This window comes from Myotis myotis, unplaced genomic scaffold (assembly GCF_014108235.1).
Source record: "Myotis myotis isolate mMyoMyo1 unplaced genomic scaffold, mMyoMyo1.p scaffold_m19_p_11, whole genome shotgun sequence".
NCBI lineage: Eukaryota > Metazoa > Chordata > Mammalia > Chiroptera > Vespertilionidae > Myotis > Myotis myotis.
The window spans coordinates 1686336-1700492 of record NW_023416315.1 but is presented as its reverse complement, the minus strand read 5'-3'; the positions used below and the strand labels follow the sequence as shown (position 1 = coordinate 1700492).

At 66.0% G+C, this 14157-nt stretch overlaps 1 protein-coding gene across 7 annotated transcripts in view; it reads left to right on the top strand.

The window, feature by feature from the left end:
* The window catches only part of COBL (cordon-bleu WH2 repeat protein), a 99852-nt gene extending 87939 nt beyond the window's left edge, over positions 1 to 11913 (top strand). For 4 of the 7 annotated variants that reach the window (XM_036327233.1, XM_036327229.1, XM_036327231.1 and 1 more), the window contains 5 exons: positions 3195 to 3292; positions 3878 to 5685; positions 7429 to 7548; positions 8080 to 8360; positions 10718 to 11913. In XM_036327233.1, the coding sequence (XP_036183126.1) occupies positions 3195 to 3292; positions 3878 to 5685; positions 7429 to 7548; positions 8080 to 8360; positions 10718 to 10943 (2533 nt within the window). In that variant the 3' untranslated portion in view covers positions 10944 to 11913. The remainder of the gene's footprint in view (positions 1 to 3194; positions 3293 to 3877; positions 5686 to 7428; positions 7549 to 8079; positions 8361 to 10717) is intronic. The other 3 variants (XM_036327235.1, XM_036327236.1, XM_036327230.1) reach the window with 1 other exon arrangement.
* Positions 11914 to 14157: the final 2244 nt, after the last annotated feature.

Below are 14157 nucleotides of genomic sequence, written 5' to 3'. Positions count from 1 at the left end.
GTGATGCCCCTGGCGTCCGTTAGCACGACGCCCTGCTCGGCACTGCTCCGGAAGCTCTGCTGTGCGCCATCAGCCTCCCACTGTCCGTTAGAGCATGCACCGAGCACATGTCAGTCACGTGGGGAGAGGATCGCCCTTTCTCCATGAACCTAGCGCATCCCACACTTGTGTTCTGTGGCCCTATCCACAGCCCAGGGCAGTGAGCCGGGGGGCGGGGGGGGGGCCCGACTGTGGGGCTGTGCTGGGTCGGAGTGGGTCGGGCGCTTGTGACCAGAGACATTTCATGCTCTCCGGAGCCTGCAGCTTTGTAACTAGAGGAACTCTGGAAGCACAGGAACATTCAGGAACATGTTAACACCTTCTAAGACCTGAAACTTTGTAACTGCGTTATAAAGACCATTTACGACCGGGAGAACTGAGCTGTTTGGGACTGTAGCCACCGGCCACTTCTAGCCACCAGCAGGTGCCCAGTGGCCGGCCCACGGGGAGCTCTGCGGTCGGTGTGGACGTGCTCCCAGTGTGGCCTGGAAATCAAGTGACTTCATGGTTATTGCATGGAGAAATGATGAGAATAATCTGGGTTACAGTTCGGTTAAGGAAGTAGACTCATTAAAGTTAAAGAAGGCATTTAACTAGAGTCCACCCCACCGACGGCCTCGCCTGTGCGGCTGTGGCTGCACGAAGAGCCAGGATGACGCTCTGGACTCGGGAGCCCGGTGAACAGGGGAGCGTTAGTTAACGGAGTGGAGGTGGGTGTGTGTGGCCGCGATCGGCCGTCCGCTTTCCCAGGCTCTGTGCCTGCAGTTTATCAGGTAACGGTTGTGAAGTCGACGGGGCAGCGTGGCACTCCTTTGCAAATTGTTCTGCCACGGGAAAGGGAGTTTTCTTCCTCTCCAACTCTTCCTTATTTTCTCCCTCGTGGTTCTACTGTGGGATCCGTTACTCAGATGAACCTTTCTGGCCGCGTCAGATAGGCACATGGCCGAGGAGGCGGATGGGTCAGAGTTAGCCCGGGCTTTGCATTTCTTCCTCGTATCGTATGAAAACCAAACCAAAAGCACCCGTTTCCTGGCACGGATTGGACCCAGCGGCCCCTCTTTTTTTTCTTTTTTAATTTAATATATTTGTATTGATTTCAGAGAGGAAGGGGGAGGGGGAGAGAGAGAGAGAGAAAAACGTCAGTGATGAGAGAGAATCATGGATCGGCTGCCTCCTGCACGCCCCCTACGGGGGATCGAGCCCACAACCGGGCCTGCGCCCTGACCGGGAATCAAACCCTGACCTCCTGGTTCATAGGCTGATGCTCAACCCCTGAGCCTGCCGGCCAGGCTGCCCCTCATTCTTGTTAGCACGAGTGGTGAGCCCCCTCGGGGCACCCGCCCTGTGCCCGCTGCCCCTGCCCCCGGGGGAGTGGGCAGCTCCGCTCTCTGGGCAGACTCTGGCTCGAAGCTCACCGTTGTTGACCTTTGCCCTCATCGTGGATGCGGCGATGCCCTCACTGTCGCCACGCTCGGCAGCCACGCCGTGTGAGAAAATGCCGCTGGTGATGTTTGTTCAGCATGCTCGGCCTGGAGTCTAAGCGTCTGGGCTGTTTGTTCTTTATTTCCTTGGTCTTAAGCCAAAACAAACTGTCAATAAGAACCGCGTCTGAGGCCGGGGTGTGTCGGGCTGCGGCGTGGTGCCGGAGCGAGCAAGGCGGGGCTGCCTCGAGCTGAGATGAGTCGGCGCCTCCTGCTGGCTGTCCGCTCCTCTGGACTCGAACTCGGGCCCTGCTGCTCGTCCAGGGCAGCCGCCTCCAGCCCAGGGACAGAGCGCTCGCTCGGTCTTCGAAGCGGGGAGGGTGCAGGCACTGAGTAACCCTTGGGAGAGCGGCTGGCGGGGGGTGGGGAAGGAGAAGCAGCTGCCCCTCCATCCCTTCCTCCGGACATTTCATGTTGGAAAGCCAAACGGGCTTTGGCACTGGCTTTGGGTTTTGCCGGGTAATCTGTTCACGCCGGAGTCCAGGGCCTGGAGCCGAGGCCCAGCCAGGCCCCAGGAAGAGCCAGCTGGGGGCCGGGCATCCCCCAGAAACACGAGCCACGGCCGATCCTCCACCCCCAGGCCGCTGGCCTTGCCACTTTGCAAAAGAAAATGATTGCTCATTAGAGGGTCAAAGGGTATTTAAGATGCTACCCACTTAAAAAGCATCTTGTCACTCAAGCTGCTTTGAATCAAAGCGAACACAGTTCTGAAGGCGGACAGAAGGTTCCGGTTGAACTCAGCAGCTCACCCTGGCCGCAGGCGACTGGCTCGCTGTCTGCGCTGGGGCAACGGGCAGGGGCTGTCTTGGATCATTGCGCCGCTGCATGGAAGAGACGGCTGGCCCTTGACCTGCACGAGAGAGGGTCGGGGCCCAACCCCCCTGCAGTTGAAAGTCCAAGGGTAGCTCTTGATTCCCCAGATGCTTGGTTGTCCCTGAGTATCTGCAGCGGGGTGTTGGGGAGGAGGCCCCGGGTGGGGCCGGAGAGGGAGCTGTTACTCCTGTCGCTGCTGTGACCCTCCTCATCGTTCCTCTGTTTCGTGATGAAGGGCCCAGGATGCACAGCCTGTGGGTGGCCTACGCTGCCCTCCAAGCCCTGTCCCTCTGCCACCTGCCCAGGATGCTCATTAAGCCAAGTGAAAGCCTGCAAGGGCCACAGCGGGCCACCTGTCCCCGTGTGGGACCTGCGCCGTGGCCTCCACCCCGAGGCTCTGGGGCCGGAGGGAGCCTCCTCCTGGGCTCAGGAACCGCCTGGCTGTGTGGCGGGGCTGGTGGGTGACGAGGCCCAGCCCCGGCCGCCCTGTGCCTTGGCAAACTTGGCCTCTAGGTGGCCTGACTCCTTACCACCCTCCCAGGCAGGTGCCAGGTGTGGTGAACACGGCGCAGGTCAGCACACAGCCTGGGGCGGGTCGGCGTGTCTGTGCAGCGTGGACTTTGGACGGCGGGGTGGGCGGGAGCAGGTGTGGTCAGGGAGCTGCTGACCCTTGGGGGCCACACTCACACGTGCACCCCACGCCTTCTGCGTCGGAGCAGCTCCGAGGACCGTAGGCCGCAGGGAGTGGGAACGGCACGGGTTTGAGCTGGAGCTGGGCCTTCCTCGGATGTTTCTAGAAAGGATGGATGAGATGAGAGCCGAGGGAAACGCGGGCGCTTCCTTCTCTGTGCTCTTCCCTAGGGCGGAGAGGGCCGCGGCAGCCCCCGGGGAGGACGGGGGCCTGCTCATCGCCGGGCAGTGGGAGCAGACCCTGGCGGGCCTGGACGAGGACCTGGAAGGTGAGGACTGGGCTGCGCGGACGCGACCCCGCGGCACTGGCTGAGGCTGCCTCCTGGGGCGCGCGTGGGTGATGTCTCCACGGGAGGCGCCTGCGGAAGGAAGGGCCGTTCAGTCAGCAAAGGCTGAGCCTCAAGGCCTCGTGCTGAGGCCTCCTGGTCCGGCCAGGGCTCCTCGGGGGGAAGGGAGGCTGTGACTGGCCCCCGGCAAGCGTAGGTGACAAACCCAGTGACACTGAAATGCGTGTGAATAACTTACACGCACAGGAGCCTGGGACCCTGATCACGGCTGGGCATGGGGGGTCCTGGGCACGGGGGTTCCTGGGCGCGGGAGGTCCTGGGTGCGGGGGGTCCTGGGCACGGGAGGTCCTGGGCGCGGGAGGTCCTGGGCGCGGGAGGTCCTGGGCGCGGGGGGGTCCTGGGCGCGGGGGATCCTGAGCACGGAGGTCCTGGGCAGGGAGATCCTGAGCACCGAGGTCCTGGGCATGGGAGATCCTGGGCGCGGGGGGGTCCAGGGCGCGGGGGGTCCCGGGCGCGGGGAGTCCCGGGCGTGGGGAGGTCGGTGACCCTGTGCGCACTCCTTCGCAGGGATGGACGACAGTTATGAGACCGACAGCAGCTCCGTCACCGGCTCCCTCAGCAGTGCATCTGGTCGCCGCCTGCAGGGTGCCATCCCCGAGGGCGACACCGACGCCATCCCCGTGACCTTCATCGGGGAGGTCCTGGATGACCCTGTGGAGCCGGGGCTGTTTTCCAACAGAAACAACAACGCCGGGTCTTTCGACCGGGGGAGCGGGGCCAGCAGGTGGGCCCGCCCGCCGCCCGCCCAGGTGGAGGCCCCGCCGCCGGGAAGGAGGGGGCCAGAGGGGCCCAGTGTACCCGCCGCCCCCCAGGACGTCGGGAAGGAGGTCCAGGGGGCCTCGTCCGCCCCCCGTGAAGATGTGAACCCCGTGAACACGGAGCCTCCCAGGCAGGACCGGAGCGCCAAGGAGCCGGGGCAGGGGCGCGGCGCCGGTCCCAGCGGGCGGACGCCGGCCACCGAGCCCGCAGACTGTCGGCCGGGGACGGCGAGGGAAGCCGACGACCGGAAGGGCGTCTCGGCACCTTTGTCCTGGTATCAGCGAGGCCAGAACCCAGGCGGGAGTTTCGGCCTGAAGTACGGCCTCACCACGTACAAGATCGTCCCCCCGAAGTCGGAGAGGCGGTGCTACGACCCCGGGGTGTCGCTCTCCACGGGCGCCATCAAGATCGACGAGCTGGGCAACCTGGTGAGTCCCCCCGGGACCGGGGGCAGGAGCGTGGCCCCGGCCTCCTCTGCGCTCGAGAAAGAAACCCAGCCCCTTGGGCACGTCCGGGAGTTCCCCAGGGCCGGCTCCACGGAGCAGCTCTCGGGCCGGCCCCCCGCCACGCCAGCCACGTCTCAGCATCCAGCAGGCGGCCTCGGGGCCGAGCCAGGCCCCCCGCGCCCTGCAGGGCCGTCGCCCCAGCCGCCGGCTGCCCACCAAGGAGAGGGGCGCTGTCCCGAGCCCGGGGCCCACCCGCCGCCTCCGGCAGCCACTGGTCACACGAAGGCCCCGGCAGCCAGCACCTCCCAGGTCCTGTTCCTCAAGCCTCAGAGGAGGACGTCCAGTCAGTACGTGGCCTCCGCCATCGCCAAGCGCATGGGGCCCCCCAGAGCCCAGGCCGCCGCGGGGAGGCCGGGCGGAGCCGGGAAGCCCTGGGAGGGAGCGGCACCCGAGCTTCGTGGACAGCCTCGCGCCGGGAGAGACGCCACGGCCCCCGGTCCGCGCCCGGGGCCACACGCGTGTCCAGAGGAGGCCGCGGCCCCTGGCGGTCGCCTTCCCCCAGCCCACGGGGAGGAACCAGCAGAACCCGCGGCAGGAGCCCTGCCCCGGGGCCGGGGGCGCAGCCCTCCCGGGAGGCCGTCTGCTCAGAATGGTGCTGTCGACGCCCACGGTGGGCCCTCCATCCCCCTTGCCACCGCTGCCCGGAGGGACCGTGAGTCCGTGGGACCAGGCCGTGGTTCGGGTGCAAAGCAGAGCCCGAGTGACCACAGCACCGGCTCAGCCTGGGACCCCAACGGCTCGCCGGACGGCCCCAGGAGCCCGCCGCCCTGCCTGGTGAATGGCTCCCGGTGGGCCCCCGAGCACGGCGAGCCCCCCGCCTCCCTGAGGGCCTCCAGCAGGGACAGCCACGCCGTCCCCGAGCTGGAGGGGAGGTCCGGGGTGCTGTGCACAGAGATTCGCGAGGCCGACGAGTCGCCGCCCCCCAGCATCTTCGGGCCAAAGAAGAAGTTCCGCCCCGTGGTCCAGAGGCCAGCGCCCAAGGACACCTCCCTGCACAGTGCCCTGATGGAGGCCATCCACTCGGCAGGTGGCAGGGACAGGCTGCGGAAGGTGAGCAGCAGGCCTGGGGGGCTGGCCTCCTCCCTCACCTGTGTGCCTCCTCCCTCCTCACCTGTGGGCCTCCTCCCTCACCTGTGTGCCTCCTCCTCACTGTGGGCCTCCCTCCCTCACCTGTGGGCCTCCTCCCTCCTCACCTGTGGGCCTCCCTCCTCCCTCACCTGTGGGCCTCCTCCCTCCTCACTGTGGGCCTCCCTCCCTCACCTGTGGGCCTCCTCCCTCCTCACCTGTGGGCCTCCTCCCTCCTCACCTATGGGCCTCCTCCCTCCTCACCTGTGGGCCTCTTCCCTCCTCCCTCCTCACCTGTGGGCCTCCCTCCTCCCTCACCTGTTGGCCTCCCTCCTCCCTCACCTGTGGGCCTCCTCCCTCCTCACCTGTGGGCCTCCCTCCTCCCTCACCTGTGGGCCTCCTCCCTCCTCACCTGTGGGCCTCCTCCCTCACCTGTGGGCCTCCTCCCTCCTCACCTGTGGGCCTCCCTCCTCCCTCACCTGTGGGCCTCCCCCCTCCTCACCTGTGGGCCTCCTCCCTCCTCACCTGTAGGCTCAGGGGTGCAGGGGGTGCATGGGGGATATGAACAAGGGACAGGGAGTATCTGAGCAGAACCACTAAAGACATAAAGTGGATGGTGGGGCCTGTCCGCACCCCTTCAGGACCCTGACTGCCCTGGGAAGACACCCCAAGAGTCCGGGAGTGGAGGCAGGGCAGTCACACAGCTGCTCCCCGAACAGAGGTGTTAGTGGACAGTCGGGCCAGGGCCGGTCCTGCCTGACACTCCTCAACACCAGGAGGACGTTCTGCCTTGGCCGGTGGCGTAGTGGTTAGAGCTCCAGCCTGCACACCCAGGGGTCACGGGTTTGACCCCGGCCCCGGTCGGGGCATGCGCAGGAGGCAGCCCATTGAGGTGTCTTTCTCAGACATATTGGTATTTCTCTCTCTCTCTCTCTCCCCCCCTCCCTTCAACTCTATCTAAAATCAGAGGAAAATATCCTCGGGTGAGAATTAACAAACACGATAGGGGCATGTTCAGGGCACGCCTCCCCTCACCCAGGCATGTAAGCCCACATCTTCCCTCCCTCCCCTGCTGCACTGTGTACGGCGGTCCCTCCTGGGTCCGAGGTGAGTGCCTGACCCAGGAGGTCGCTCTCACGGGCACCGCTGAGGCTGCCAAGCCAGGGGAGCACCCAGCATCTCCTCCAGGCTTTAGAGGGGAAACTGAGGCAGGTGTGTCCCAGGACCTGGCCCAGGTCACACGGCGCTGGTGGGACCCGGGACTCCACCCAGGCCTGCAGCCCTGGACAGCCAGCGGCAGTGACCGGAGGGGCCCGAGACAAGGGGCCAGCATGTGGGGTCCCCCATGCATGGTGGTCACTATTCCAACCAGGTCAGTGCCGACCGCATGGGCTGAGAGCCGTGCTCGGCAAACTGCGGCTCGCGAGCCACAGGCGGCTCTTTGGCCCCTTGAGTGTGGCTCTTCCTAAGCCTTAGGAGGACCCTAATTAAGTTAGTAATGATGTACCTACCTATATAGTTTAAGTTTAAAAAATGTGGCTCTCAAAAGAAATGTCAATCGTTGTCCTGTTGATACTTGGCTCTGTGGACTGATGAGTTCGCCGACCACTGGCTTAGAGTGTGGGGAGCGAACCCCCGCCTCCTGCGGGCGGGGACTGTGACCTGGGGGCTGCCTCCAGCTGCCACTGCTCCATCTGTGCGTGACGTGTGCTGACCTGACCGTTCTAGACGCCGGAGCCCAGCGCAGAGGGAGGGCCCAAGAAGCTAAGCTACGTGGAGCTGGAGAGCGAGCACTCGGCCCTGCTGGCGGCCATCCGGGGGCACCGCGGCGCCTGCAGCCTGCGCAAGGTGAGGCCCCGGCGGGGCTGCAGAGTTCAGGGCGACCCTCGGTCTTTCAGATGTGGGTGCCCCCCCATTACCCCAGACTAGGCGGAGGGCAGTCACTGCATGGGAGGCCAGGGCCCAGGAAGTGCTCCCCCCCCCCCCCCCGGCACTGGGCATTTCCCAGATTCCTGGAGGGGTTCCGCCTGGCTCCAGGGCCTGGTTCTCCCCGAGGCAGCAGCCTGGCCTGGCCTAACCCAGCCTCAGGGGCCAGCGTGGCCCTGAGTTTAGGGGCAGGAGGGGGTCCCCAGCTCCCACAGCCAGGGTCCCCAGTGAGACAGGTGCATGAGCTCTGAGTGGGGACGGGGGGGGGCGGGGGTCCTCCCAGCAGTGGGTCCGGTTGGCACCGTGGCCCCGGGTCTGGCCCCTGCCAGACAAGCAGGTCTCAGAGGGCAGGACTGCCCCTGCTCCGGGCCAGCGGCACTCTGGGGGGAAGACGCAGCCGGTGCCGCCCTCGGGAAGGGCCTGGCACAGTGTCCTCTCACCCTCTCTTCCCAGGTGGCGTCCTGTGCCTCTGAGGAGCTCCGGAGCTTCCGTGAGGCTGCGAGGTCCGCGCACGGGCCAGAACCATCGGGCCTGGGAGACCCTGGCAGCCAGCCCCCACCCGCCCTGCCTCCCCCGCCCCCTCCGGCAGCCCCAGCTCCTCCTCCCGCCTCCAGGACAGCACCCAGGGCCAGCGCCAACGCCCTCGGCACCCCGGTGGACGCCAGGCAAGCCTTGATGGACGCCATCCGCTCGGGCACAGGGGCGGCCAGGCTGAGGAAGGTGATGCGGGCTGCGTGTGAGCCGGGCCGTGGGGGCAAGGGGACCTGGAGGGATGCGCCACCCGCAGGCGGGCGCCCGGCCCTGGGACAGCAGCAGGGTGAGGGCGGGGGGGGAGGGGGGCTGCGTCCTGCACCCCCCTGTCCAGCAGGGCCCTGCACGCCCTCACGGGGGAGGTGGTCGGCCCGACTAGCTCCTGGGGATGCAGGGGAGGGCGCGTCAGCCACTAACCCCTGAGCAGTCCGCCACCCGCCCTGCGGGCCCGGGACAGGCTGCGCAGGAGCCTAAAATGTGTCTGTGGAACCTGAGTCACACACACGCGCGGTCCACAGCCTGGGTCCGTGGCCCGTCCCAGTCAGGCCGGGCCTTGGCGGTGTCTGCTGGGTTCGCAGCGAGTGCACTTGGTGTGTGTGACGGCCTCTGACCTCTGCAGGTGTCCAGAGCTTGAAGGAAAATGCACGGAGCCTGCTCTTTGCAAATGGAGCCAACGTGCTCTTTAAAGCTGCGTCCACGCGTGGTTCCCAGCTTGGGGGGCCCTTGGGGGTCTGGATCTCTTAGGGACGTCGCAGCGGCGCCCCCTCTGGGCACCTGCTCCTCGGCCCACGCCTGCACGGCAGCCCCTGGAGTTAGTCCTATGGCCTTTTCTCTTTCAAATCTGCTCACTCCCTGGGCAGACCTTCGTCACCCTGCGCGATGGCCCTCAGCGCTGTCTCCACCCCAGGCTGGGCCTTTGGCTCACATCGCCAGGCCCTTCCTGGACATTCACGGGGTGTGCTCCCCAGGTTCAGAGCCGAGCCCCCTCCCCCAGCACCCCCAGGCCCCCCTTCATCCTGTGCTCCCTTCCTCAGCCGGGTGTGGGGAGGCCGATGGAGCCAGGCGGTCGGGAGGCTGGTCCGCTCATGGAGACAGAGGCAGGTTGAGCCGAGCGGGTCAGCGGTCGGGGCCTCGTCCTGCCTCGGGTGTGACCGGCGGGGATGGCTACTCACTGATTTGTTTGTTATTTTTGTTTTTGTTTTTCATTGGTCTCAGAGAGGAGGGGAGAGGGAGAGAGAGCTGGAAACATCAGTGATGGAGAGAATCATGGATCGGCTGCCTCCTGCACACCCGCTACTGGGGATGGAGGCTGCAACCCAGGCCTGTGCCCTGACCGGAATCGAACCGTGACCTTCCGGTTCATAGGCCGATGCTCAACCACACCGGCTGGTCGCTACTCACTGTGTGTTTTTTTTAAACCTGGGGCCAGTCACCCGCTCTGAACCCAGACTTCATCGTTGCACTGGAGGCCACACCCGCAGTGATAATGCGGGAACGCATTGCTCCTTGGCCGAGCTGGAGTTTGGAGGAGCTGAGCCCTGTCCGGGGCTTGGAGTGTTCTCGGGGGAGGGGTCCCACAGGAGATTTCCAGGTGGTGGTTGGCGTTAACTCCGTCGCGTCCCTGGGTGTCCGCTCTGACCACGCACTGAACGCGGGACGCGTTAGAAGGTGCTCACGCCCGTGAACGCGGCCAGGAGCCCACCGTGCCTCCCACACAGAGGCACGTGCGCCTGTCCCTTCGCTGGAGAACGCTCTCAACCTTTACCCTTACTTTCATTTTATCCCAATTAATTAATTTTTTAAAAATGTGTTTAATCTTTATTGTTGAAAACATTCCTGCTGGGGCCACACCCCATGCGGGCGGAGCCGGGAGGAGCCTGAGCTCTCCCTGGCAGTGCAGTCACAGGCAGGGGCAGTGCAGTGGGGACGCGCAAGCCTGTGTCCACTGTGGCCACCGCCCACACTGACTCGGCACCCGGGCCAGTGGTGAGCCCAGCGCGGTTCCTGCATCGGGAGCCCCTGCTCTGGTGGTGAGGGAGCCAGGCCGGTGGGGCAAGCCCCAGGCGGGGGACAGAGAGCTTGGCAGAAGAGGTGATGGGGTGGCCGGCCGAGGTTGGGGAGCAGGACCGCCTGCCCCAGAGGCTACGCCTGCTTGTTCTGGGAGAAGGACTGGTCGTTTCCCACCAGGAAAGGGGCGTCTCCAACAGAGAGATACGCAGGCAGAGGCGGGCCCAGGGAGGGGACGGCCACGGGGCTCAGAGAAACCAGGAGGGGGGGGGGAACCCTTGGGAGCACTGGCGAGGGGCGGGGTCTGCAGACACACCACCTCGGGACCCCCAGGTTCCACCCCTTCGCCCCCGAGTGCCACAGCGAGGCACCGAAGGCGTTTAAGTGCATTTGTGTCTGGGTTTCCTCCTCGGCCCTGAGGGGTTGGGGACCCACTAGAGCCAGCCTGGTGGGCGAGGACCCTGGAAAGACGGGCCTGCGCACGCTCCTCGGCACCTGACGCCTGCGGCCTTGGCTTCCACGGGCCTGAGTAACGGCTCTCTCTCCACCGCAGGTGCCCTTGCTCGTGTGAACCGGCAGTGAGCCCGGACCGGGGCAGAAACCCAGCTGCCAGACGCCCCTGTCGCCGCTCAGGCCGCCACGAGCGAGGGGCCCCGGGACGTGCTGTGCTGCCCGCCTGCCGGCCGAGCCCGCATCACTGCCCCGGGCCCTGCGCGTGGCTCCCAGGGAGGACGCCGCCCGCCTGGTGCCTGTGCCAAGGACGTACTGTTTGCCTCTGAGTAGTTCTCGTTGCCAATAAACGCTTCCCGTTGGCAGGTTGCTGGGAGCCCACAGGGCACTTACTTAGAACACCGACGGGCACTGGGAACAGATCACACGGAGGCCGCTGAGGCCTTCACCGCACACGTCAGCGGCCAAGCCGTCCAGTGGTTTCAAACCTCCCGCACCCTGAGTGCCCCGAGCTGCCTGGTGCTCCGTGTTTGGGCGGAACGAGGAGGAGGAGGCGTGGGAAGGCCGCCTCCCGGGGGACTCTGGGGAGTGTGGAAGCGGTCGTGTCTGAGGCCTCCGCCATCGGGGGTGCAAACCTCATGGAGGGTGGCCGGCCGCTGAGGTCGTAAAGACGGAGGTGCCTGGAGAGCCTTGTACGGAGCTGAGATGGCGGCTCTAAGTCCTGCGAAGGTGGAGGGGGGCCGAGACGGCACGACGTCTGCGTGCACGTGGGTGCCCTCGGCAGCTGGCCCCACGGGCTGTGACGTAGCCGGGACCTCCCCTGGGAGGCCGAGCACGGAGCCCGGCGACCTCCCCGGACCTGGAGACCTGCACGGGGCCAGGAGCGGGTGCTGCGTGTTGCCAAGATGGCCTCCGATCGGCTAATACTTGGTGACGACAGAGCGGTCTGTCCCTTGCCCAGCAGATCCCGTCTCCCTGCACCACACGCAGCCCCCTCGCAGGGCGGCCGGGGCCCCGGTGTTTATAACGGTGTGCAACCACAGCGGGCGTCTTTCACGTGTACCCCCATATACTGTTGTCGCGAGGAAAGCAGCTCTGTGAGGGGCAGACGGGGAGAGTGGGTGGCGCGAAGCTGCGTGTGTGGTGAGACGCCCTGAGAGTCGCGGGACCGGCTCCGCGTCGTCTGACTGGCTTCCCTCACCTTCCCCGGGCGGCGAGAGCGTCCAGCCAACGGCTCCTAAACCGCACTGTCCCCAAAATGTGTCTCTGGTGCCACAAATAAAAGCTCCTGAAATCGTAGCTGCGGTGTGGGTTTCGTGAGCTCCGGCCGCCGTGGGCTTGGATAGCCTGTCCCCAGAACCGCAGAAACTCACGTGTTCCATCCACAGGTGTGTGTGCGCGCACAAAGCTGGTGCACCCCATGCTGGTGAACCCCAAATCTGGCTCCTCTCTCGTCATAGCCCAGCGGGCAACATCGCCAAGAAGGAAGTATTCCCATCTCAGGAGACTGAGGCCGGACGCTTTTCTTTTCCCCCCAATATTTTTTATTGATTTCAAGAGAGAGAGAGAGAGAAATGGAGAGGGAGAGAGAGAGAAACATCCATGTGAGAGCAACACACCGGCTGGCTGCCTCCTGCACACCCCTCCCAGGGTCGAGCCTGCACCCAGGCCCGTGCCTGCCGGTCAACCACGCCATGTTTCGGTGCATGGGGCACACCCAGCCACTGAGCCACACCAGCCGGGGCCCCAAAGCACTTTGATGGTTGTCACAGACAGGAAGTGTCCACCCCTTGTTCCCCGGGTACCCGGGTAGAAAGGGTCCCCTACAGCGAACGGCATCCCTCGCATGGGGTCCATGTGCCCGAGTCCGCAGGTCTGGGCACAGGGACGCGGGGACCCTGTGGCTGGAGCCCCAGAGCCGGGACTCCCCCAAGGACACAGTGCAGCCAGCCCGTGACCTGGTGTCCGGCGAGGACGGCCGGGTCCTGTGGTGGCTCCTCGCCCTGCTCCTCGGGCCGCCTGCTGAGCAGCGAGCCCACTGCTGAGGCCGGGCGAGGACGGGAGGCAATGCAGCTGCCGGGGAGCCCCGCACGCCTGGCGGGACGCTTCCTGGCCGAGGGCAGGCACAGGAGGGTCCACAGAAGCCCTGTTAGGGGACCGAGCGTGGCCCCTGGGCTCTGGGCTGGGCTTCCCGTGGCCGGGGGTCCGGCCAGCTGCCCTGGCACTGGCTCTGCGCCAGCTCCGCCTGCCGAGCTCTCTGCCCGGAGAAGGGCAGGGCCTGGGAGGGGCGGCAGAGCCATGGCCACTTGCTGCCCAGGGGGACTCGCCAGGGAGACGGCGATGAGACGGTGAGGCCTGCTGGGCAGTGCAGACTGCGGTCCTCTCACTGAAAAACCTGACTTGCGAGGGTCCCTCCTGCTCCCCTCAGGGTCCCCCCTCGGGTCCCCCCTGTTCCTCTGGGTCCCCCCTGTTCCTCTGGGTCCCCCGTGTTCCTCTGGGTCCCTCCTGTTCTTCTGGGTCCCCCGTGTTCCTCTGGGTCCCCCCTGTTCCTCTGGGTCCCCCCTGTTCCTCTGGGTCCCTCCTGTTCCTCTGGGTCCCCCCTGTTCCTCTGGGTCCCCCGTGTTCCTCTGGGTCCCTCCTGTTCCTCTGGGTCCCCCGTGTTCCTCTGGGTCCCTCCTGTTCCTCGGGGTCCCCCTGCTCCCCTCGGGGTCCCCCCTCTTCTCGGGTCCCCCCTGTTCCTCTCAGGGTCCCCAGGGGCCACCTGGCAGCAGCACCAGGGCGGGTCCCCAGGTGGGTTCCCATCAGACGCCACATGGGAACACCCTCCACGATGGAGATTTCCCGGGCACGGGCTCCGGGCACACGTGGTCGCCCTCACGGGGAGGGTTCTGTTCTCATTTCCTGGCTTTTCCCAAGTTTTCTTCACAAACAAGTGCCATTGGACCATCACGAAGTAGCCATGGGCAGTCGCGGCTGGGATCCAGCCGGCCTGGGAGGGCGGCTCTGGGCAGAGAGTGTCCGTGTGCCCCTGGCCCGACCCTGGCCCCAGGGCCCGAGGCTCCCCGGCCTGGCTCCCGATTCCAGCTGGCTCCGAGGCCTGGCATCTGACTTCCCCGGAGCGCGCTGTCCGCCCGGCCCTTTCCCGCGGCTCCTGCCCGTGAGGGGCGGCCTCTGGCCTGACCAGTCCCATCAGAACGGCTGTTCCAACGTTGGCTGCCGCTGACCGGGTCGGGGACCTCCAGCTTCTCTCAGACATGGCTCTGACCTCACCTCACGACCGGCGCTGGCGAGGGGCACACGGCAGGGGGTGCGGGCGAGACACATGGTAACACGTTCCCCTGGCCCCGTGACGGACACAGTGACCTGTGAGCTTCCTCACCTACAACCCGGGTCAATGGGCAGCGAGGGCCCCGTGGGGGTGAGTGCCGAAGGGCAGGGCGCCTGGACGCCATCCGTCACGGTCAGCCTCCTGGGGTAGGAGGGAAGGTGGGAAGGGGTTAGAGGCCTGAGAATTTGTAGTTCAGCAGGTTCCCAGGTGAACCC